The sequence below is a fragment of the Coregonus clupeaformis genome, chromosome 15 (genome assembly GCF_020615455.1).
Source record: "Coregonus clupeaformis isolate EN_2021a chromosome 15, ASM2061545v1, whole genome shotgun sequence".
Classification (NCBI taxonomy): domain Eukaryota; kingdom Metazoa; phylum Chordata; class Actinopteri; order Salmoniformes; family Salmonidae; genus Coregonus; species Coregonus clupeaformis.
Window position 1 is genome coordinate 19,059,067 of NC_059206.1, and position 26,939 is coordinate 19,086,005.

The 26,939-nt window shown below is 43.3% G+C and overlaps 1 protein-coding gene across 4 annotated transcripts in view; it reads right to left on the reverse strand.

Moving 5' to 3' along the window:
- Positions 1-26,939, reverse strand: part of tln2a (talin 2a) — a 117,321-nt gene that overhangs the window by 52,809 nt on the left and 37,573 nt on the right. For all 4 annotated transcript variants that reach the window (XM_045225040.1, XM_045225038.1, XM_045225039.1 and 1 more), the window contains exons 2-7: positions 21,877-21,924; positions 2,926-3,093; positions 2,610-2,707; positions 1,929-2,058; positions 1,556-1,708; positions 506-648 (exon numbers count right to left, since the gene is read on the reverse strand). In XM_045225040.1, coding sequence (XP_045080975.1) covers positions 506-648; positions 1,556-1,708; positions 1,929-2,058; positions 2,610-2,707; positions 2,926-3,061 — 660 coding nt within the window. In that variant the 5' untranslated portion in view covers positions 3,062-3,093; positions 21,877-21,924. The remainder of the gene's footprint in view (positions 1-505; positions 649-1,555; positions 1,709-1,928; positions 2,059-2,609; positions 2,708-2,925; positions 3,094-21,876; positions 21,925-26,939) is intronic.

Consider the following 26,939-nt stretch of genomic DNA (forward strand, 5'->3'; position numbering starts at 1 on the left):
CTGACTGAAATGATTTAGAAATGCAGGCAAATATGCATACGTGCACACACAACTTGAGGCAGTAATCATTGCTGTGGTGATAATGAGGCACATCAGAGTGTGAAGCACCAGCTCTGGCTGTCTCTGTGTGTGTGTGTGTGTGTGTGTGTGTGTGTGTGTGTGTGTGTGTGTGTGTGTGTGTGTGTGTGTGTGTGTGTGAGCAATTATTATTATGACCAGCTAAATCGAGAATAACAGATGTTCTCTATCCATCAAAATTCATCCATTACAGCACGTTTCTGGTGAAGAGCTTAATTGCGGACTACTATGCAGGGAAAATAGAACAGAGGAGAGGGCATGAGATAGGAAAGAGGTAAGGAGAGGGGAGGGAGAGAGTGATGGAGAGTTACTGAGAAGGATGAGATAAGAAAAGAGAGAGTTAGAAAGAATAGGAGAGAGGGAAGAGGAAAGGATGAGAGACATATTAAAAACAGTAGGAGAGGAGAGACCGCAGTGAGGGTCAGACCTGGACGTAGAGCAGGTTGAGCTGGACCGGGTCTCGTGAGTCCACGTTCTGGTCTGAGTAGAAGAACTTCCTCCTGAGCAGAAGAGTTTCTGTCTCCTCCACCCCCTGCTCACGGAACGTTCTGCTGTGGTCAAGCCAGTTGACTGAAAACACACACATCAATACTGAGATTAACTCATAAATGCACAGATTCAAATGTTCTCAATAAACTTAAAAATCTAAACATAATTCTCTCCAATATAGTCAACCCAAGGGTTAACTCAATATTTTGTAAAACACTAAACCCAAATCCATGTTGGCGTCAGTGTTCCCCTGAAGGGGGGTAGTGATAATGTCAATAGTGGTGTTAAGCTGCCCATCAGTTTGATGGATGTGCCAATATCTAGAGGCTGGAGAGGAGCTGCCCTGTCCATGGCCTGTGTGACTGAACACATCACAGCAGGCCAAGACAGATCAGCAGATGGGAAATGGACACTTCTGCTCAGGAAAAAGGAGGAAAATACTATTTGATGTGCGATACAGTATCCAACTCAAATCTCTATTAAAATAATGCCTTAACCACAAATGGCTGTCAAATCAATAAATCGGCAATGTTGCTGCTTCTGTCCAAACTCTTATGAAACACGCAGATGTATCAAAATGTATTTTCAGAACAGACGACAGAGCAATATGTTCAAGGATAGCAGATGCAAGTTAGCTAACAACTAAATAATCCTGCTACTGCTAACTTTATTCAAAACATATTTGGCTCATTTTCCTCAAATTATCAACTTGGTTGAATGATCAAAAAATAACGTTGAGGGAAATTAAATTGGCCATTTGTAGAGATGGCAGGTAGCCTAGTGGTTAAGAGCATTGGCCAGTAACCGAAAGGTCGCTGGTTTGAATCCCCAAGCCAAATAGGTGAAAATTATGTTGATGTGCCCTTGAGCAAGGCACTTAACCCCAATTGCTCCTGTAAGTCGCTCTGGATAAGAGCTTCTGCTAAATGACTAAAAAGTTAATGTAGAGACGTTTAGCCTCAACTGAGACCCTATGGCCTAAACTCACGGTCGTCGTCTGTGTGAAGCTTGGCTTTGAGTTTCTCCATCTTCCTCTCGTCTCGGAGCAGAGTCCTGTCTTTCTTCAGGGTGCCCGTCCCATCCTCCTTCTTCTCCTCCATCACCTCCTGGATCAGAGAGTACTCCTCGTAGTTGGTGATGCCTGAAATCACAGGGAAACGCTTTCAGACACAACCTCAAACCACTGGCTCTCATATGACAGGTGTTAAAACAAATAATGTAATCCAGGTTAATTGTTAAGGTGAATTAAGTGTAGTAAAAAGGAAGCAGACTCACATTCTACTGCACATCATCACTTTGAGACAACCTCAACCCACTAGCTTTCCTATGATAGGTGTTTTTACAAATAATGGACCACTCACCTATTCTACTGCATATCGTCACTAGCAGCTCTCCCACGGTTTTGGAGTCGTCCACCATGATGGTTTTCACAGCCCCATCCAGCATTTTGATCTTCAATGGTCTCTGTTTCTTCTTGTATTCAAGGATATCCTGAGAGAGAGAGAAGAGAAAGAGAGAGCAAAAGAAACTGTGAATGTGGCGAAAAGGAGAGCGAGTGATCAAACATTTAGCCAGACGAAGGAGAGAGGGATCTAATTTAACGGTTGCCTATTCCTTCCTCACAACTCTCTCATTTCTCACACACAGCAATATGAAAATGGTTTGCCTCTGAACTACATACTCTGTCATTCCAACAGGCCTGGCACTTCATCCTGCTTTAAACACACAGCACTTGTTTAGAGAGAAAACACCAATGGAAAACACATCCTATGAACACATGTTTGGTGTGTGTGATCTTTTCGGACAGACTTCAATCAAGAGTAGTGTCAGTGTGTGGCGTGTGTGTGTTACAGTATGTGATCTGTCAACATTTTTCACCAGCACCATACATCTCATACTTTACATACTCTCTCCATGGCAACAACTACAAAGAACCCCATTTACAGTATAGAACCCTCGCTACAGTATAGAACCCTCGCTACAGTATAAGACTGGTCAGATCACTAGGGGTTACTGTAGGTATGCTTTAGGTAGGTTTTTACCCCGTTCCGCAGCATGTAATAATCCAGAGTTCTTCCTGACTGCAGCCAGATGCCTTTCCTGGGATCCTCATCAGAAAGGAACAGACCGTAGTCTGAGGCTGGAAGACAACAGGAATAGAAGTGTCCATTAGCATTAGGATGAATTATGCATTTCTAAGCACTTATTTCAAGTGGTTTTGAGAGGCAGGTACCATTCGAATTCTTCTAAAGTGCATCCTCCCTTCCTTGAGGTAATCAGTGCTAAGACATGACTGGACAGGTGAAAGCCATGTGGTGTCCTTGCTTTCACCTGTATGTCTGTGTGTTGTGACTGTACCTTGTCCGATCTGGGCCTCGGGGACCCTCTCTCTGATGATTCTGCAGGCGTCGTAGACGGCTGTGGACGGCTCAAACTGCATGGTCTTCACCAGGTTGCACTGGCGGATGCAGATCTTCAGCGACAGGGCCACCATCTTGGCGGGCGGTGTGGGGGGTGCGTCTACACCTGGGGAGAATGGAGGGTGAGCTCAGTATATGAGAACAAAGAAAATACATCTACTTAGTTATTTTCCATGAAGCTAAGACAGGTGTGACAACACCGCACTGCATTAGTAATACTTCACAGAATTCATTCTTGTGAGTTAGAGCCTATGACAAATTCACAAGTTTTCAAATACAGTCCATCTGTTGTCTAGGAAAAACGAAGGGGATCAAAACTGAAGTGATGTCTGTGTCTGGATTTAAACAATGTGAGAAGAACACCGCCGTCGGTCTGTCTGTCACTGAGCAGGCAGACCGGGCAGCCACTCAGACAATCTGAAACTCAATTTATCTGTAACCCAGACAGAAATAAGCCATGTGCCACTCAGAGACGACTGAAAGAACATATCCTGCATATTACTCTGTGTCTGACAAGGAGAAGTAACTGCACCTGGTTGATACACACTCAGAGGGTTCAAGTCTGTAATCAACAGTCTATATATCTAGACACAGAGTAAGGGGAGGATTGCCTACCTCATGTACAACCTCCCGGATTGACCAGAACAACCTGCTCAAGTTAGGAAATCACTCTCCAACGATCTATAGAACTATCTACCTGCCATTCCCAATACAGAGAATCTCACAGATATAAAAGCACCTCTGTTCAGAGAAGGAGAGTGGAGCCTTGGCCTTGAGGTTAACCTGTCAAACAGAACACTTCTCCTGGTCCTCCAGGGACACAAGGCCTCTCTCTGTGCTGACGGGTCAGAGGTTAACAAGGCCATGGTGGAAGTGCACTGAGGCCGTGTCCAAATACCCATACTAGCGTACTTAAACTACATACTATGTACTCATCGTCGCATCCTTTTTAGCATGTACCGGTTTTGTAAAAAGTATGCATTATGACTGGCTGAGTAGGTGGGGCGGGGCCTAGTGCGGGTGGATTTTTCCAAATTCAACAGACATGTATCGCTTTAACCAGCCTGATAATAGCTTAATTCTAATTTAAATACATTTCTCTAAACTGGAATAGGAATGGAGTTATAGGCCTACTCAGGCTGGTTATAGGCAGACTATCACATTCAACCTATACTGTAGCCCATATAGCCCATCTATCCTATTTAAAAAGGACTGAAGACAGAAACAGATCATTTGTGCCATTTCAACATTTTTATTAGTGAAACCAAAGTGCTGTAACATATATAAATTAAATCAATTAGCCTAGTACACACACCAAAACTTTTCAAATGCCTGTTATAAAAAGGCTATTGCACAGAAAAACGTGGACAGTCGGGTGGATCGCAAATTCAGAACCGCTGGACAGCAACATAATAAACTAAAGCACTAATCATCGGGAATGAGATCAGAATGATTGCTAATGCTTGATCCATAAATTAAATAGGTAGCCTAGCTTACAAAACTAAAACAATGCATATGTTCAAATCAAAAGGCCCGATTAACATGACATCAATAAACGCAGCCACATTCCTGAAACTCAGAAATCAAAAGATGGTTTAGTATTTAGTTTAAAAGCTCTGATGAAGGCCAAGAAAACAAGAAACACTTTTCAATGAGAAAACAGAAATCCACATTTGGTATAATAAAAAAAATATATATATTTGTTTTCAAAGATGTAGCCTACGATACAATACTCGTGATCATTTTGAGAACAAATACCACTTATCCTACATTTGAACACCACTGCAGAAGCTTTGCTATTTGGCATCTTCCCAATAAAGTAGCCTAGTTTTGTTGTTTGGCTACTTGAAGAGAACTAGGGCCTATCACTCACAGCCCATCTCTTACAATGCATTATGGAAAAGTGTGCATCGAATTCTACTATATGAAGAGCCAAAATGAGTATAACGTACTGGCATTTAAACCACACTTGATATTTCGAAAATCCTCATATTATAAAACATTCCTTTCTCGCATAGAGAATGCGTCATGCACGATTACGTTGTTTCCCCACTATTCGTTGATTTCGGTAGCGCATCCCCATATGTAAATGATCAGTGGTTGTCAAAGCTGAAATGAGTATGACATCCGGGCATTTAAAGTATACTTGATTTTCGAAATGTCGCATACAATTAAACAAGTATGGGTATTCGGACACGGCCAGTTAATGCCCGTTACCCCCTTACACTGACCTCGTCTGCATCCCTTAGGCCTTCGTACCCCTGCACACGGACACTCATGGGGACCCACAGAATCTTTCTCCTCTGTGAGATGTGTTCAAGTTCAGAGGTGAATATGAATGTTTGTCAAAATGCCAAAAATTTAAGACTGTGGTTTCCCACTTGTCTAGAAGAATCTAATTTGAGGCATACTAGTTTGGTTTGAGATAATCTATGCATTATTATGGTATTGGCAGTATGTATTGTCAAGGTGGTTAGTAGGTATTGAGGCATAATAGCATAAAGGCTATGGTTATTATAATAGTTATGTAATCTATATTTATCCTAGTTCATAATTTGAATACTGCGTAGGTATTCGACAGGTCAGTTTAAATAGAATCACTGACAGTATTTACACATACTTAACTCCTCCCCCTTCTTAACAAATGAAGATCATCCACAGTCCCCCCCCAATCCATGTTGACAGAAATTAGCAATAAACTGAAACATCTATATCTCTTTATTAGGCTGCCAGAGGGAGCCTTAAAAAATGAAATGACTGGCATCAAACTGGAGAACTGACATTCATTTTATTTCGCTGCTAAAAAACGATTGTTGTGGTTTCAAATAAATTTAATTTTGAGCTTGTCACCAATAATGTTCTTAGTAACAACCAACCGTCACTCATCATTTCGACAAGTAAGTCTTTATTATTGCAATAATAAATAAAAATATTTTGACATAAGAATATGCTTGGCATGAGACGACTGCGGCAGGCTAACGAGAGGATCCCCTGCTATCAAACATGGATGACCACACCAGCCTGCTATCCTTCCTATTCCCTCACTCAGACGAGGAAGGATTTGCTGAGATCTAGTAATATTTTGAAACACCTTCCAGTACACTGCAAACAATCCCACTGTGGGAGAAAGGGATATGGAAAGTACAATGGACATGTACAGTGAAATTATAAAGTAGAATAATGGCATCGTTTTTTATGATAATGTTCAGATTATTAGGTTTACAGTAGGTAAGTAAATGGGGTGTTTTTTATGGTTGTTTGTGAGCAGGCTCAGCCCTTGGCTTCCAGATGACCCCATATCCATGTCTGACTCCCTGCTACTGTGACGTCACCCCTATATATCCACCTGTCATTTTTCCTGTCCTGTCCTCCAGACCACATCCATTCAATTAACACCAGTCAATAAGGGCTGCAGCCAGCCAAGCCAGGCAGGCAGAGACGAGTACACAGGCAAGGACCTCTGCCTGCTCCGCGCTACCAAGGTCACCTCCAGCCAAGTGCTGTCTGACAAGGAGAGGAGCGAGGACAGAAAGAGACTCACACACCTGATTCACATTTATCATACATCTCAATGTCTAATAAAGGATACGTTTATTCCTCATCACCAACCCATAGGCATCAGCATGACCATAGTTGAGAATAATATCTGTAGGCTTATGAATATCTGAAAGCAGAATAGTAGCTGAAGCATATAAGCCTACTCATGGTCAACAACAAAACATTGTAAGGAAAACAACCCAAGGTGAAATGTGACCCACCTCATTTAGCAGGCGTGAGAGAGGGATGAACAGAGAAAGAGAAAAGGGGATAGAGCATGGAGAGAGAGAGAGAGAGAGAGAGAGAGAGAGAGAGAGAGAGAGAGAGAGAGAGAGAGAGAGAGAGAGAGAGAGAGAGAGAGAGAGAGAGAGAGAGAGAGAGAGAGAGAGAGAGAGAGAGAGAGAGAGAGAGAGAGAGAGAGAGAGAGAGAGCGAGAAAGAGAAGAGAAATATGGAGGGAAAGGAGGATAGAGTACATAGCGAGAGAAAGAGACCATGTAGTTCAATAGATCAATAGATAAGCCTAGTCCTGCTGGGAATCCCCAGGCCTGGTTACTGTAACATGGTCTCTAATACAATAGGAGACTACAACACTGGAAGGCCACTGGGATGGGCATTCAATACACGGACAGAACACATCAATGTGGTCGCAAATACAATACTGTGTGTGTGTGTGTATGTGTGTGTCTGTCTGTGTGTCCACCAATACAATACAATACAGCTTCATCATATAATCTCGGGCTGGCTCTATAACAGCACAATAGCACATGTCCTCGGGTTAACACAATGAAGGTTGGAATAGAATCACATCTACCTCAGATTTGATCAGGTTTCATTTTGCAGAACTCTAACCCCCATGGCCAATTCTACATTCAACCATGATGAACTCAAATTGGCCTACTGCAAGTTAGATGGATTTGTTTGGGGAGAAAGAAGTGGTAAAAAAAACTACTCAGAGAGCACATCTGGTGTGAAGCTAACAGTGAGAGACGCAGCAGGCTTCCTAAATATCTTCTTGATAAACTGAGGCTAAGGTTCTAATGTATTCCCGGAGCATGTAGCGGATTATGATACATCCATTTTACACAGAGCGCCTGTGAACAATAGCTTAGTGATGTCAGACCATCTTCTCCATGCAGCCAGACCCCACATGAATGATTACAGAAACACACATGAGCTTCTCAGACTAAACAGGGTGGGCCATGTTAGTTTGATGGAGTGTGTGGACACAGCCCTTCTTGTGCTTGTGTACAGAATTGTGTATTAAAAGTCCTAAGAAACACCAAAGGGTGCTCAGTGTGTGAGGACCAGGGCTCTAGGTGCGGTAGAGAGACAGTACGCCAGTGCTTCAGTGCATGGGTACCACACATGCAAACCTACTATGTACAATCAAAAGACAAAAACACACACTGTTGCAGAAGTTAGGTGGTGTGTGGTGACTATTCCTGCTGCATGTTCCTGCTGCATGTGGTGTTCCTGCTGCCTGGTTTCCTTGGTGATTTATCAGCTTCACATGTATCTCATTAGCAAGGCATCTGGATTCCCTCCATCAACAAATACACACACAGTGGGCTACACACTGCATTCCATGTGTGTGAGTTGGGGTCAGGTGGTCTGTCAGTAGGCAGCAGCATTAAACACAGAGGTAAGGTTTCACCCAGAGAGGAGAGGAGCCTCTGACCCCAGACAGACCTGTTGGAGGGTAACTAGAGAAGGACCAAGACAGAGGCCATCTCCTGCCTCATCTATCAACTATCTGTTACAGCCTCCCACATCTTCTCAACCCACTGTCTCTGGATGCTCCGTGTAGTCAAGGTTGCCCACAGGCACATATCTAGGATCAGCCTCTCCCGGTCCTAAATAAATACTTGGCATCTACCTCTAGTCGCTCCTACCTGCGACCTGATAGCTACTGACAGCCCACCTCTCCAACATGTCCGTTCAGTCATGGGTTGCCACAGTTACACAAACTGCTTGTAGTAATCTTTGCCCTGACATTATCAAAACAAAAAGAGAGAGGGGGAATGACAATGTACCCACAAACTGCAACAGTCCCAGATTGATAAGTATATTATCCTCTTTCAGTGGAGGCAGTAGAACCACATCAAAAGGCAAGGCAGTCAGCTTGGAGAAGTGAGTGAGTAAAATATACCCTGCAGATACTGAATGACACATTCTCTCCAAGACCAAAGCCCTTTACAGTACCATGAGGTCACTCACCCACACAACTCTCCACCCACAACAGTTGGAGGATTATGCAGGAGGAGGAACATGATCAAACCCAGCTACAATGCAGGGAAACAGGAAGAGGGAGTCCACTAAGATGTCAGGTGTAGATATCAAATTATAGACCAACTGAGTTGTATGATATAGTCCTGCATACAGGTAGTCTGTTTACTAGTCATGTCTGGTAAAATCCCTTCTGAGGGGCTTTTCGGGGAAAGAGAACAGTAATGTTTTCGTGTTTCTGTTCCACCAGCTTTGACTACTGTTTCCCCGCAGTCATAAGGAGGTTGTGAAAGCTTTTTAAAAGGACAGCAACGACAGGAAGTAAAAGGCATCAGGCATGAATCTCAGCTCCTGAACCGGTCACTCAACGAAGGGTTGAGGGAGAGCAGACATGACAGCAGCATTTGCAATCGCTGCCCCGTGGACCTCCTGAAACATGCAGTGTAAACACTGTCGATAACTAAACAGTCACACACACACACACACACACACACACACACCTCTTCTGGTTCACACTCCACTACATCTCCATGTCAACTGGAGGCACCAGGAGCTAAAGCACTAGATGAGCAAAATTCAGAAGTGACTCATTATACAGACCACAATATGGTTCTGGGTGGGTGTTTGTGAAGCCTGCCTCGCTGCCTAAGCATAAACATCATCTCCATACAGCACACATCAATCTCCCTGGAACACACAGCTTGCGTTGGGAAACATCCCAAATAGCACCCTATTCCCTATGTAGTGCACTACCTTTGACCTGGGGATATAGGGCTCTGGTCAAAAGTAGTGCACTAAATAGGGAATAGGGTGCATTTGGGATGCAACCTGGGAGACTCCTCCAGACAGAGGAATTCCTGAGACGCTCAAGAACGACTGCTTTTGCAAAAATGTGGCCACTGACTTCCCTACAGGAAGATCTCACAAAAGAATAGTACTACCAGTCTGTTCTGTAGACAAGAGTGTAGGTGGGATGTAGTCGTTACAATGCTGTAGGTTCACTTAAAATTCCATCAAAGATGGCTGAAATACAGTGCCTTCAGAAAGTATTCATACACCTCAACTTATTCCACATTTTGTTATGTTACAGCCTGAATTCAAAATGGATTAAATAAATGTTTTTTTCTCACCCATCTACCCACAATGACAAAGTGAAAACAAGTTTAGAAATGTTAGCACATTTATTGACCATGAAACAGAAATCTCTCATTTACATAAGTATTCACACCCCTGAGTCAATACTTTGTAGAAGCACCTTTGGCAGCCATTACAGCTGTGAGTCTTTCTGAGTAAGTCTCTAAGAGCTTTCCACACATGGATTATGCAACATTTGCCCATTATTCTTCAAGCTCTGTCAAATTGGTTGTTGATCATTGCTAGACAACCCTTTTTCAGGTCTTGCCATAGATTTTCAAGTAGATTTAGGTCAAAACTGTAACTCGGTCACTCAGGAACATTCACCGTCTTCTTGGTAAGCAACTCCAGTGTAGATTTGGCCTTGTGTTTTAGGTTATTGTCCTGCTGAAAGGTGAATTCATCTCCCAGGTGTCTGGTGGAAAGCAGACTGAACCAGGTTTTCCTCTAGGATTTTGCCTGTGCTTAGCGCCATTCCGTTTCTTTTTTTATCCTGAAAAACTCCCCAGTCCTTAACAATTACAAGCATACCCATAACATAATGCAGCCACCACTATGCTTGAAAATATGGAGTGGTACTCAGTAATGTGTTGTATTTGCCCCAAACATAACACTTTGTATTCAGGACAAGAAGCTAATTGCTTTGCCACATTTTTTGAAGTATTATTTTAGTGCCTTGTTGCAAACAGGACGCATGTTTTGTAATATTTGTATTCTGTACAGGCTTCCTTCTTTTCACTCTGTCAATTAGGTTAGTATTGTGGAGTTACTACAATCCATCCTCAGTTCTCCTGTCACAGCCATTAAACTCTGTAACTGTTTTAAAAGTGACCATTGGCCTCATAGTGAAATCCCTGAGCGGTTTCCTTCCTCTCCGGAAACTGAGTTAGGAAGGCCGCCTGTGTCTTTGTAGTGACTGGGTGTATTGATACACCATCCAAAGTGTAATTAATAACTTCAGCATGCTCAAAGGGATATTCAATGTCTACTTTTATTTTATTTTTACCCATCTACCAACCCATCTACCCTTCTTTGCCAGGCATTTGAAAACCTCACTGGTATTTGTGGTTGAATTGGTGTTTGAAATTCACTGCTCGACTGAGGACCTTACAGATAATTGTATGTGTTGGGTACAGAGATGAGGTAGTCATTAAGAAATCATGCTAAACACCATTATTGTACACAGAGTGACTTGTTAAGCACATTTTTACTCCTGAACTTATTTAGGATTGCCATAACAAAGGGGTTGAATACTTATTGACTAAAGACATTTCAGCTTTTCATTTTAATTCAATTCAGTTGGTAGGAGAAGAGCATGTCAACAAGTCAAATTTCTAAAAACGTAATTCCACTTTGACATTATGGGGATTTCAACCTCCCTACGTCTACATTTGACTCATTTCTCTCTGCCTCCTTCTTTCCACTCCTCTCCTCTTTTGACCTCACCCTCTCACCGTCCCCCCCTACTCACAAGGCAGGCAATACGCTTGACCTCATCTTTACTAGATGCTGTTGTTCTACTAATCTCACTGCAACTCCCCTCTAAGTCTCCGACCACTACTTTGTATCCTTTTCTCTCTCCCTCTCCTCCAACACTACTCACTCTGCCCCTACACAGATGGTAATGCGCCATCGCAACCTTCGCTCTCTCTCTCCCGCTACTCTCTCCTCTTCCATCCTATCATCTCTTCCCTCTGCTCAATCCTTCTCCCTCCAATCTCCTGATTCTGCCTACTCAACCCTCCTCTCCTCCCTTTCTGCATCCTTTGACTCTCTATGTCCCCTATCCTCCCGGCCGGCTCGGTCCTCCCCTCCAGCTCCGTGGCTTGATGACTCATTGCGAGCTCACAGAACAGAGCTCCGGGCAGCTGAGCGGAAATTGAAGAAAACTAGACTCCCTGCGGACCTGGCATCTTTTCACTCCCTCCTCTCTACATTTTCTTCATCTGTTTCTGCTGCTAAGGCCACTTTCTACCACTCTAAATTCCAAGCATCTGCCTCTAACCCTAGGAAGCTCTTTGCCACATTCTGCTCCCTGCTGAATTCCGTTTTTTGAGAAGGGGTGCAACTCTCGCTCTCTTGAAGACGGAAGGGACATAGCCAGCGGTCAAGGATGAGTTGATCAGCGAGGTGAGGTAAGGGAGAAGGTCACCGGAGATGGTCTGGAGAAGAGAGGAGGGGATAGGGTCAAGCGGGCAGGTTGTTGGGCGGCCTGCCGTCACAAGTCGCAAGATTTTATCTGGAGAGAGAGGGGAGAAAGAAGTCAAAGCATGGGGTAGGGCAGTGTGAGCAGGACCAGCAGTGTCATTTGACTTAATAATAATAATAATATGCCATTTAGCAGACGCTTTTATCCAAAGCGACTTACAGTCGTGCGTGCATACATTTTTGTGTATGGGTGGTCCCGGGGATCGAACCCACTACCTTGGCGTTACAAGCGCCGTGCTCTACCAGCTGTCCTCTGTAGCTCAGCTGGTAGAGCACGGCACTTGTAACGCCAAGGTAGTGGGTTCGATCCCCGGGACCACCCATACACAAAAATGTATGCACGCACGACTGTAAGTCGCTTTGGATAAAAGCGTCTGCTAAATGGCATATTATTATTATTATTATTAAGTCAAATGACACTGCTGATCAACTCATCCTTGACCGCTGGCTATGTCCCTTCCGTCTTCAAGAGAGCGAGAGTTGCACCCATTCTCAAAAAACCAACACTCGATCCCTCTGATGTCAACAACTACAGACCAGTATCCCTTCTTTCTTTTCTCTCCAAAACTATTGAGCGTGCCGTCTTTAGCCAACTCTCTTGCTATCTCTCTCAGAATGACCTTCTTGATCCAAACCAGTCAGGTTTCAAGACTGGTCATTCAACTGAGACTGCTCTTCTCTGTGTCACGGAGGCTCTCCGCACTGCTAAAGCTAACTCTCTCTCCTCTGCTCTTGTCCTTCTAGACCTGTCTGCTGCCTTTGATACTGTGAACCATCAGATCCTCCTCTCCACCCTCTCCGAGCTGGGCATCTCCGGCGCGGCTCACTCTTGGATTGCGTCCTACCTGACCGGTCGCTCCTACCAAGTGGCGTGGCGAGAAGCTGTCTCCGCACCACGTGCTCTCACCACTGGTGTCCCCCAGGGCTCAGTTCTAGGCCCTCTCCTATTCTCGCTATACACCAAGTCACTTGGCTCTGTCATATCCTCACATGGCCTCTCCTATCATTGCTACGCTGACGACACACAACTAATCTTCTCCTTTCCCCCTTCTGATAACCAGGTGGCGAATCGCATCTCTGCATGTCTGGCAGACATATCAGTATGGATGACGGATCACCACCTCAAGCTGAACCTTGGCAAGACGGAGCTGTTCTTCCTCCCGGGGAAGGACTGCCTGTTCCATGATCTCGCCATCACGGTTGACAACTCCGTTGTGTCCTCCTCCCAGAGAGCGGAGAGCCTTGGCGTGACCCTGGACAACACCCTGTCGTTCTCCGCTAACATCAAGGCGGTGACCCGATCCTGTAGGTTCATGCTCTACAACATTCGGAGAGTACGACCCTGCCTTACACAGGAAGCGGCACAGGTCCTAATCCAGGCACTTGTCATCTCCCGTCTGGATTACTGCAACTCGCTGTTGGCTGGGCTCCCTGCCTGTGCCATTAAACCCCTACAACTCATCCAGAATGCCGCAGCCCGTCTGTTGTTCAACCTTCCCAAGTTCTCTCACGTCACCCCGCTCCTCCGCACACTCCACTGGCTTCCAGTTGAAGCTCGCATCTGCTACAAGACCATGGTGCTTGCCTACGGAGCTGTGAGGGGAACGGCACCTCCGTACCTTCAGGCTCTGATCAGTCCCTACACCCAAACGAGGGCACTGCGTTCATCCACCTCTGGCCTGCTGGCTCCCCTACCTCTGCGGAAGCATAGTTCCCGCTCAGCCCAGTCAAAACTGTTCGCTGCCCTGGCACCCCAATGGTGGAACAAGCTCCCTCACGACGCCAGGACAGCGGAGTCACTCACCACCTTCCGGAGACATTTGAAACCCCACCTCTTTAAGGAATACCTGGGATAGGATAAAGTAATCCTTCTACCCCCCCTTACTCCAACCCCCCCCAAAAAAAAATGTTTTTATAATAAATAAATACATTGTAAAGTGGTTATCCCACTGGCTATAAGGTGAATGCACCTATTTGTAAGTCGCTCTGGATAAGAGCGTCTGCTAAATGACGTAAATGTAATGTAAATGTATTGTGTGTAGGCCAGTGACAAAAAAAATCTCTATTTAATCCATTTTATATTCAGGTTGTAACAACAAAATGTGAAAAAGGGTGTGTGAATACTTTAAAGGCACTGTACATGTTATCCATATAGAGAACTGTGTATACACTATCCAATACATTACTTTCAATGCATTACACAGCCTACATATTTTCTCTCTTTTCAGTTTCAGCCCACATTTCCTATGACTTACAATACAATATTCTATAGGCTACATTCTACAGGCTACATTCTGTCCCTCAAGTCCTTTCACCATGTGGGACAGTCCCATCAGTAACACAGCAGCATGGCTGTTATCCTAAAAAGATGGGAAACAACACTGTCATGTACTAGATAGGTACACATAATCCTCCTACTCATGATTCCTCTCAAGCCTCATCACTGCAGCTGCTAGCTGGAGTGAGAACACACGGGACACATTCCAGTTCCGAAAGGCTTCAGCTCCAGTTCTGGAAGACTTCTCTCTGCTTGGCCTGCTTCCCAGTCCTGACAGGTGCAGGTACAGGCCACTGGGTTTCTGCCCAGGCTATACGAGTTGACTGTGATGCCCTGTGGAATGCACAATGGCCCCGATGGCATGGGAGTGCCTGGAAGGTGACAAACGACTGCCGCAGCTAGGGCATTGGCCTAGTGGCCTCTCACCCAGACCCAGCCAACAGCCCCAGCCTTACCAGTGAATTGAAAACCACTAGCAAGAAGACAGCTGTCGGTGTGTGTGTGTGTGAGAGCGTGACGGTGTGACCATGACTGTGTGAGGCAGAGGCCTGCAGCTACACAGCCCCCCAGATTCCTCATCGGGCATAATGCCCATGGTTTCACTTCAGAGCAATACTCAGACCATAAATAAAGTTCACTGAACCTTCTGACCGTTAAATCCACATGAATTCATAACTACATTCCCTTGTAAAATGTATAGAGCTATTGACTTTTCCTTACTGATTTGAACAGTTTCATTGGATTAATACTAGAGAAGAATAATGAAAGAAGGGACATTCCGGCAAACACTTCAGTTCCTTGCACCCCTATGAAAAATGTAACCTGTCAACAGCATGACATCACTTATTTACCGAGCATGTAATTTATCTCTTTTAGGAAACAATTAATAGCCTAACCACATCATGTACACCTCTTCAACACACAATGGCTCATAGCCGTTAGCTACAGTCCCACAACACTTGCCCTTGTCTCTTACCATTTTCCAACAACTGGTATTTTATGAATTGAGATGGTTTTTTGTAAGTGGTTAAATGACCAAGTCACAAATAACCAACAACCAACTAACAGTCTGCTACAGTCCAACACTGTTGGATAGATTAATTGTTATTAAATTGAGTAGGTTTTCATGTTGTTTCATGTTGCTGGTAGTGTCATAAATTCTCTCTAAAAAAAGAAACATCTGCCTTCAAAAAGGTCCAGCCAGTGGACCACCGGGGGAAAAGAGTGAACCTCCTGTCCTTACTCCCAGAGAGGATAGTCTTGGCAGTAGCTTAACCTCTCCACTTCACATCACACGGCTCACTCTGTCTGGTCAGCCTTGAAATGAGCCTCCTTAACCGTCCTGATCCATCTCAGTCGGGCATTGTTCTCACTACAAATACCATTAAGGGCTCTTAAAAAGTGCTTAAAGGGGCTCTACACTGCAACACTCAATTGATCTTCTTGGCAAGAGAACACACAATCAAAAGTATAGGCTCAACCCTGGCAAAGTTGACGATAAAGGTTAAGATATCGTAATAATTCCATGCAGAAGCGTTCGAAAATACACATTACCAAAAGTATGTGGACACCTGTTCGTCAAGCATCTCATTCCAAAATCACGGGCATTAATATGGAGTTGGTCCCCCCTTTGCTGCTATAACAGCCTCCACTCTTCTGGGAAGGCTTTCCACTTGATGTTGGAACATTGCTGCGGAGACTTGCTTCCAGCCACAAGAGCATTAGTGAGGTCGGGCACTGATGTTGGGTGATTAGGCCTGGCTCGCAGTCAGTGTTCCAATTCATCCTTAAGGTGTTCGATGGGGTTGAGGTCAGGGCTCTGTGCAGGCCAGTCAAGTTCTTCCACACAAATCTCGACAAACCATTTCTGTATGGACCTCGCTTTGTGCACGGGGCATTATCATGCTTAAACAGGATCTTCCCCAAACTGTTGCCACAAAGTTGGAAGCACAGAATTGTCTTTATGTCATTGTATGCTGTAGTGTTAAGATTTCCCTTCACTGGAACTAAGGGGCCTAGCCCGAACCATGAAAAACAGCCTCAGACCATTATTCCTCCTCCACTAAACTTTACAGTTGGCACTATGCATTGGGGCAGGTAGAGTTCTCCTGGCATCCGCCAAACCCAGATTAGTCAGTCGGACTGCCACTGCTCCAGAGTCCAATGGCAGCAAGCTTTACACCTCCTCAGCCGACGCTTGGCATTGCGCATGGTGATCTTAGGCTTGTGTGCGGCTGCTCGGCCATGGAAACCCATTTCATGAAGCTCCCGACAAACAGTTATTGTGCTGATGTTGCTTCCAGAGGCAGTTTGAAACTCTGTAGTGAATGTTGCAACAGAGGACAGACAATTTTTACGCGCTTCAGCACTCGGCGGTCCCGTTCTGTGAGCTTGTGTGACCTACCACCTCGCGGCTGAGCAGTTGTTGCTCCTAGATGTTTCCACTTCACAATAACAGCACTTACAGTTGACCGGGGCAGCTCTAGCAGAGCAGAAATTTGATGAACTGACTTGCTGGAAAGGCGGAATCCTATGACTGTGCCACGTTGAAAGTCACTGAGCTCTTCAGTAAGGCCATTCTACTGCCAATGTTTGTCTATGGAGATTGCATGGCTGTGTGCTCGATGTTATACACCTGTCAGCAACCAGTGTGGCTGAAATAGCCGAATCCACTCATTTGAAGGGGTGTCCACATACTTTTGTATATATAGTGTAAATTAATTAATTGGACCAGCGGTGGAAGAAAAATTACGTAGTGAATGGTAGCAGTAAAGAAAGTTTGCCATAAAAAATAAATACAAAAATTGAGTAAATATCAGCTAACTACTCAGCAAACACATATCATAACTGTTTTACTGTCATACTATTCATTTAAACATTTTTCAAATGATCTACAACCCCTTTATAACATGATTTCGCGACCGCTGGTCGCATTTTCAATGTCAAACCTGTAAAATCAGCAACAGCGTCCAATTAATGTGTTTATTTTCGAACGCTCTGCATGGAATTATTACATGGTCTTAACCTGTATTTTTTCAAAATCAAATCAATGTTTATTGGTTGCGTACACAGATTTGCAGATGTTATCGCAGGTGCAGCGAAATGCTTGTGTTTCTAGCTCCAACAGTGCAGTAACGCCTAGCAACACAAAACAAACATAATCCAAAAAGTGAAATGAAAGAAATTAAGAAATGTCAGAACAAATCCAATTAACAACCCAAATAGCACTGCAAAAATAATCCTAATGCAATCTATCTGCATCTACATCGGATAAATTTACACAAGATATAATAAGATGGATATGTACAGCAGTAGATATATTAGAGCGAGCTATGTCAAGAATCCAGTTTATAAATATGCGGTGTGTATAAACAGTGTAACTTAAATACAATGTACAGTGTAGAAATATTAGAATGAGCTACGTCGAGAATACAGTAAATAAATACACAGTACAAAACCACATAGCAAAATGGATTGAATTGCAGGAAATTAGCTAAAGATCTGCGCTTTCGACCAAGCATCCTGGAAAGCTTCTGGAAACCACTATTTGATTGAGTAGGAAACCACTGCTTTCCCTCAGGAGAGGTTAGAGCTCTAAATATGAAAATTAGAACTAATTTGCCTTGCTCAACTAATGCCCCATATTTAGGTAATTATCCATTTGTAAGTAATTATAATGAATGGATCTGTTTTCACAAATTGTTACACTAACAGTGTAACACAAACCACCTGTAAGAAGCTATTAGGATATCAATTTCTCCTGGCTGTGGAAATAAGCCAGAACATATGCTTCTAACATTGAATATCACCATGACGAAAGTAAATTACTTATGCCTAATTGAGAAGTAATGAAATGATTTCAAAGCATCGTACAAACTAGGCTTTTCATTCATCGCAAGGGGACCGAGCGCACAAAAGAGGCACAACGGGATTCATAGCAGTGAAACAGTCCCAAGTGGCTCAGTTGGTAGAGCATGGCGCTTGCAACGCCAGGGTTGTGGGTTCGATTCCCACGGGGGACCAGTACAGAGGGGACCAGTAGAGAAAAAATGTATGAAAAATGTATGCACTCACTACTGAAAGTCGCTCTGGATAAGAGTGTCTGCTAAATTACAAAAAAATAATTAAAACAGAAATGAAATAAACATTTAGCCGATAGTACAATAGCTTCAAATATGAAAACTAGGGCAAAGTACAACCCAAGCAACAGTGCAGTCCTCATCTTGATTGAAAACAACCTTTACAAGTCTTTCCATACAGATATTTGCCCGTAGTGATTATGCTGTAGCCGAGCACCAACAAACATCTCACACAGCCAAACTTGGCAGATATCCAAGGCACAACTTTGATTACTTATCTACGAATGCAGGCAAAAACCAAACAGGAAAGATGGCCACTCATCTGAGTCCAGTCTCACCACACAATTGGCTCCAGTCTCTCCAGTTCTTTTTACTGAGCATTCCTTCTCAAGATGATAAACTAATATTCCAGATCTATAAACTGTGGAAATGAAGGCAACTGAACTGTACTCGTGTGTGTGTGTGTGTGTGTGTGTGTGTGTTTGTGTGTGTAAAGTGATTCATAAATGAAGAAACATCCTTCACTATGGTTTTCTAGAATAATGTTCTCAACCACAAAATATCTGCTACTATTATGGTAATAGTTCAATAAGTGATCCATTAGCCCTGAGAGCTGATGCCCTCAGGAGAAACAGGGACAGAACAGACCTATTCTCTACCCATGATGCTCCACTGATTGACCATGACTGGAGTGGACACCACAGAGAGCTACGAGAGAACATCAGCAGGACTTTAGTTGACAGAGATGAGAAGGTCATTGAGATCCATTAGCGAGGTCTAAGTGAACATTTCCCTTATTGGTACCCAGAGGATAGGACACTCAGCAGTGTGCTGATGACAGCCGGCATATTTATACTTCCCTAGTTTCCCCTCTTTCCCTTTCTTCCTCAGACCACCAGCCACAATCCTAATGACCCACACAACACAGCAACCACTGCTGTGGAGATGGTATTAACGACACACAGTGGGGGAAAACAGAAGTGTAATATAGATCATTTGGCTATACATGTCTAGAACCATTTTATCCCCGCTCTACTCCTAAACTTAGCATGTATGTCTTTAAACATACCACGTAGCTCGCCAGCGAAGCAAAGGCTTGAATAGGGTTCCAAATTAAATCTTTCATATAACCCTAGGACTTCATTCATCTCAGAAAAACTCAGATACCCACAGCTCCTCCAACTCATTTCAGAATCAAGTCGCATCGAGTAGCTGAGCACTGTGAGCACCATACATCCAGAGAGAGTTAATTGCTCTGTGAAACCAGTTGTAGAGTCAGCATTGAAGTAGAGCACCCACAGCCATGGAGAAACAAAAGTACAAACACGCAGGGCTGCAGTCCACAGCCCCAGCTACACAGCTCTCCTCTCCTCCTAGTGTGTGTGGAGGCTGGCTGCTGACTATTACCACAGTCAGCTAGCAGGAACAAACTATTTCCACAGTCAGCTAGCAGGAACAAACTATTACCACAGTCAGCTAGCAGGAACAAACTATTACCAGTCAGCTAGCAGGAACAAAACTATTACCACAGTCAGCTAGCAGGAACAAACTATTACCACAGTCAGCTAGCAGGAACAAACTATTACCACAGTCAGCTAGCAGGAACAAACTATTACCACAGTCAGCTAGCAGGACCGAACTATTACCACAGTCAGCTAGCAGGAACAAACTATTACCACAGTCAGCTAGCAGGAACAAACTATTACCACAGTCAGCTAGCAGGAACAAACTATTACCACAGTCAGCTAGCAGGAACAAACTATTACCACAGTCAGCTAGCAGGAACAAACTATTACCACAGTCAGCTAGCAGGAACAAACTATTACCACAGTCAGCTAGCAGGAACAAACTATTACCACAGTCAGCTAGCAGGAACAAACTATTACCAGTCAGCTAGCAGGAACAAACTATTACCACAGTCAGCTAGCAGGAACAAACTATTACCACAGTCAGCTAGCAGGAACAAACTATTACCACAGTCAGCTAGCAGGAACAAACTATTACCACAGTCAGCTAGCAGGAACAAACTATTACCACAGTCAGCTAGCAGGAACAAACTATTACCACAGTCAGCTAGCAGGAACAAACTATTACCACAGTCAGCTAGCAGGAACGAACTATTACCACAGTCAGCTAGCAGGAACAAACTATTACCACAGTCAGCTAGCAGGAACAAACTATTACCACAGTCAGCTAGCAGGAACAAACTATTACCACAGTCAGCTAGCAGGAACAAACTATTACCACAGTCAGCTAGCAGGAACAAACTATTACCACAGTCAGCTAGCAGGAACAAACTATTACCACAGTCAGCTAGCAGGAACAAACTATTACCACAGTCAGCTAGCAGGAACAAACTATTACCACAGTCAGCTAGCAGGAACAAACTATTACCAGTCAGCTAGCAGGAACAAACTATTACCAGTCAGCTAGCAGGAACAAACTATTACCACAGTCAGCTAGCCGGAACAAACTATTACCACAGTCAGCTAGCAGGAACAAACTATTACCACAGTCAGCTAGCAGGAACAAACTATTACCAGTCAGCTAGCAGGACTGAACTATTACCACAGTCAGCTAGCAGGACCGAACTATTACCACAGTCAGCTAGCAGGACCGAACTATTACCACAGTCAGCTAGCAGGAACAAACTATTACCACAGTCAGCTAGCAGGAACAAACTATTACCAGTCAGCTAGCAGGACCGAACTATTACCAGTCAGCTAGCAGGACTGAACTATTACCAGTCAGCTAGCAGGACTGAACTATTACCACAGTCAGCTAGCAGGAACAAACTATTACCACAAACTCTGCCGCTACACAGCGAATATCACCAAGCACAAGTGGAGAACATGGGGGAGTGTAGTGTGGGTGTGTTTGCAGAGAGATACAGAACAAGTCTGAGTGTGCATATGAAATAGTCAGCCATCGAGAGGGGTGGGCATGGAGAGAGAAACATGCAGAAAGAGAGAGAAAGAGAGCTGGGAGGGAGAGAGGGCTGAGAGAGGGAGAGATCTGGACTGCCTTCCTGCTATGCTCTGTTAACTCTTTCCACTCACTCTTTTACCCTCCACTTCCACAGGTCTCCTAGGCAACCAGGCAATGTTCGGGCCATTCTTTGCATAACTACCCTCTGACTATACAAACGTGACACTCCTGGGGCCACCAACGGTGACGGGATTAAAGGTACGGATGTCATGTAGTGTTTAAACAACACTCACGTACACCCCTATGACATGAACAATAATATATGCCACTTTGTGGCTTTACAAGTCTGGAAGCATAGGAAAACTATACTTCTAAGTATATTCTTTGCAAATGTTTGGAGATGGAGATGCCATTTAATGAAAGGTATGAACCATGTTTCTGAAGCTTTGATTTTAAAACAATAATCTTCATAATCTCTAAAATATTCAGTGTCTTACCTTATTGCTGAGGGTAATGCAGCCTAGGATATCTGCAGATATTCACAGCTGAAAAGAAAAAGAAAACTCATGAGATAATGCGTACAGAGATCAAATATAAAGAGGTTTCAAGAACAATACATAACAGATGAATGTATCCCACATGTTAGCGGCTTTACTAAACTAGTTCATTATTATCCCATAAAGATGCTACTAAGAGGCGGAATGTTCACAACTAGATATTTATTGGCCCTGATTATTTGCAGTACGCCATATGTCATTCTTTAATAGGCAGTGCTTGAGAATGAAGACACTGTTGAACGTGTCGGATAATTATCCATCAGCTAACAATCAGGACACTATGGCTGGTTAAATGAATGACCATTACTTAATAGGAATCAAACCTCAGGTCACTACAAAACAGAATAAATTGAAAAGCAAAGACACCTAAGGGCATGACAGTCAATTCATATAACACAAGATCATACTCAAATGTCAGTTTTCAAGGATAGCCCGAGGACCAAAGAAAACTAATTCAGGAGGAAGTGAAAAAGGAGGTCAAATCAAACTGCTGCATTCAGCTGAAAGATAACAAGGGGCACTGGACATTGTAACTAATATCTGTTGTGAATTTGATCACCTGCTTACTCATCATTACTTCGATTGCACACCTCAGCTTTTAACTCTATGGGGGCTAACCCCCACAACCTGAAACACTGCTGATGTGTGGATTTTAACGCTAGCATGGCTAGCACCAACATCCTGAAAGACCCAATTCTGAAAGCCAAATGTGCTCAATTCAAACAAAACTGCCAGAGGCGCGGCCGATAGGTCGGTTTTAGGTTTCTTCTGGTAATGGATCTACAGCACATCACAGTCATTTCTGAAACTCCTCTGAGACGCAGTAAAAGACAGTCAGGAGACAAGAAGTCCAGTCACACCAAGTGAGGACAGAAACTGTGGAAAAGAGCACCAATGTCAATATAGTGACGAGGAAATGAAACGGACCTGCTTCTCAGATGGGGGTGAGATTATTTATTTTTCATTTATTTAACTAGGCAAGACAGTTGAGAACAAATTGTTATTTACAATGACGGCCTACCAAAAGGCAAAAGGCCTCCTGCGGGGACGGGGGTTGGGATTTTTAAAAAATATATAGGACAACACACACATCACAACAAGAGAGACACCACAACACTACATACAGTAGCATGCGAAAGTATTCACCCCCCTTGGCCTTTTTCCTATTTTGTTGACTTACAACCTGGAATTAAAATGGATTTTTTGGGGGTTTGTATCATTTCATTTACACAACATGCCTACCACTTTGAAGATGCAAAATATGTTTTATTGTGAAAAAAAAAAAAAAAAAAAAAAAAAAAAAATTGAGCGAGTCAATACTTTGTAGAGCAACCTTTTGCAACAATTACAGCTGCAAGTCTCTTGGGGTATGTCTCTATAAGCTTGGCACATCTAGCCACTGGGATTTTTGCCCATTCTTCAAGGCAAAACTGCTCCAGCTCCTTCAAGTTGGATGGGTTCCACTGGTGTACAGCAATCTTTAACTCATACCACAGATTCTCAATTGGATTGAGGTCTGGGCTTTGACTAGGCCATTCCAAGACATTTAAATGTTTCCCCTTAAACCACTTGAGTGTTGCTTTAGCAGTATGCTTACGGTCATTGTCCTGCTGGAAGGTGAACCTCCATCCCAGTCTCAAATCTCTGGAAGACTGAAACAGGTTTCCCTCAAGAATTTCCCTGTATTTAGCGCCATCCATCATTCCATCAATTCTGACCAGTTTCCCAGTCCCTGCCGATGAAAAACATCCCCACAGCATGATGCCGCCACCACCATGCTTCACTGTGGGGATGGTGTTCTCGGGGTGATGAGAGGTGTTGGGTTTTCCTTGATGGCCAAAAAGCAAAATTTTTGTCTCATCTGACCAGAGTACCTTCTTCCATATGTTTGGGGAGTCTCCCACATGGCTTTTGGCGAACACCAAATGTGTTTGCTTCTTTTTTCTTTCAGCAATGACTTTTTTCTGGCCATTCTTCCGTAAAGCCCAGCTCTGTGGAGTGTACGGCTTAAAGTGGTCCTATGGACAGATCCTCCAATCTCCGCTGTGGAGCTTTGCAGCTCCTTTAGGGTTATCTTTGGTCTCTTTGTTGCTTCTCTGATTAATGCCCTCCTTGCCTGGTTCGTGAGTTTTGGTGGGCGACCCTCTCTTGGCAGGTTTGTTTTGGTGTCATATTCTTTCCATTTGTTTATAATGGATTTAATGGTGCTCCGTGGGATGTTAAAAGTTTCAGATAATTTTTTATAACCAAACCCTGATCTGTACTTCTCCACAACTTTGTCCCTGACCTGTTTGGAGAGCTCCTTGGTCTTTATGGTGACGCTTGCTTGGTGGTGCCCCTTGCTTAGTGGTGTTGCAGACTCTGGGGCCTTTCAGAACAGGTGTCTATATACTGAGATCATGTGACAGATCATGTGACACTTAAATAAAGTCCACCTGTGTGCAATCTAACTAATTATGTGACTTGGTTGCACCAGATCTTATTTAGGGGCTTCATAGCAAAGGGGGTGAATACATATGCACGCACCACTTTTCCGCTATTTATTTTTTAGAATTTTTTTAAACAAGTTATTTTTTTCATTTCACTTCACCAATTTGGACTATTTTGTAGATGTCCATTACATGAAATCCAAATAAAAATCAATTTAAATTACAGGTTGTAATGCAACAAAATAGGAAAAATGCCAAGGGGGATGAATACTTTTGCAAGGCACTGTAAAGAGAGATGGGATGTACTGTACTCCAGCAACCTAGGCCTCATAAGCCCCCTCAACATAGTGTCCACCTAACCATGGTTGCTTCTGAAATGGCACCCCATTTTACTTTATAGTGCACTACTGTTTCCTGCAAATAAAGTAGTGCACAATAGACTATAGGGTTCCATTTCTGAAAATCAGTTTTTCTCACTTACTAAAGGCTATGAATACTTGGAAAATGATAGAATGAGGTGATAATTAATTGATCAGCTCAGGCTTCAGCTAAATAAATATTGTGAATGCTGAATGAGACTGATAGAGAAGATAGAGAAGAACCTTATGTACAGATGTGGGATGTTAATTTGATCACCCTGTTGCAGGAAATTCAAACTTGTAGCGTATTTAAGGTTTAAAAGGGTTTCTAAAGTTTGTAATTTCCACTTTAAAATGTCAGACTCGATTTGCCCTAACTAAAAATGTATCAACCCCCACATACAGTGAGGGAAAAAAGCATTTGATCCCCTGCTGATTTTGTACGTTTGCCCACTGACAAAGAAATGATAAGTCTATAATTTTAATGGTAGGTTTATTTGAACAGTGAGAGACAGAATAACAAAAAAAATCCAGAAAAACAAAAATTATATAAATTGATTTGCATTTGAATGAGGGAAATACCCTGGATTTTTTGTTGTTATTCTGTCTCTCACTGTTCATATAAACTTACCATTAAAATTATAGACTGATCATGTCTTTGTCAGTGGGCAAACGTACAAAATCAGCAGGGGATCAAATACTTTTTTCCCTCACTGTAAATTGCCATTAATTATAATCCACATTTCCTGTTGCTGCAGGATTATTTTCCTACAGTGAGAAAATTGTCAAATGAATATCCTGCATCTGTACTACATGAAAGACACCTGCATTCCTGTCATTCGTTATTCTAAAGCCCCAGAGGTTTGGGGATAAAAACTAAATTGTGCTTGATACAGCATTCAAAACTCCACCCTGATGAAGCCTACAGAAATGTCCCTACCTTGATAGTGTACAGTACGGAAGTGTCTGTCAACAGGTAGCCTAGGTGCTTTGATTTGAAAGAGATGGTTGTAACTTCTATTTTTTGTTTTATTTTTTAACCTTTATTTAAAAATAGGCAAGTCAGTTGTGATACAGCCCGGGATCGAACCAGGGTCTGTAGTGACGCCTCTAGCACTGAGATGCAGTGCCTTAGAACGCTGCTCCACTCGGGAGTAGTTGGCATCTTTGGCTGATTTGATTACATTTAACGATATCCTGCTTTCAGAAAGTGTAGGGTAATCTTTGGTGGGAACACCATCTCATTCCCTGGAGGGTTGTAGAGGTGGGGCAAACAGGGTCATATCACCACTGCAATCTGAGGAGTAACAATGCACGACATGACTCCATTGTTGGGCTACATTTGTCAACTATTTCCACTGTTTTTCATACAGCAAGTTGGACCGACTGCGGGCCCTGCAGACAATGTGGTGCCAGGGGAAACATACCAGCCAGCGGTGAAAATAGCTTTTTAATAAAGCAGCACTCTATGGTATCCCAATTTAACACTATTCCCTCACCACTCCCATTCACTTTCAACAACAGTCTGATTAACACTAGAACATTGCCCCCCACCTCAAAAAAAAAATTTTTTTTTAAAAAGAGAAAAAATAAGTAAGAGAACAAGAAGAAGAACAATCAGATGTCATTCATTTCTTCCCCACCATCAGAGTCATTTTCATTCAGATTTTGTATGAACGCTAACGCAGCATGTGCATCCATTGGTCTTGGTCTTCTTGCCATTTTAAATTACGCACACTCTCACTGTGTACTCCAAGTAGGCCAGCGTAGACTGATAAGACTGCTTTGATTTGGTGTACCGATATAGGGTACATACCATTTTGAGATTATAATTAGAATAGATCAATACAATGACCCTCCCTGTTCGTCATTCACAATTGGTGATTACATAATTATGCTTCTTTCGCTTCCCCTCGTTCATCAACTCACCCATTCTCCCCATCATACTTTACTTAATTTATTTCATCTGTTGTTATACCTGTGAAATTCTTGTTGGTATAGTTTAGGTTCATTTGAAGCAATTATCGGGGTGATTATCAACTGCGCACGGCACCTTCAACTGTCGGGAGAAGGAGGGGAGCAGGCCCTACTGTTGGGAGAAGGAGGGGGAACAGGGAAAACCATTCCGAAAATGACAAGCCCTTTAGATGTTGTACACATTGAGTAATTCCAAACTTTATCTGCAACGTTCAATTCAATTTTGTTGTGACTCAAG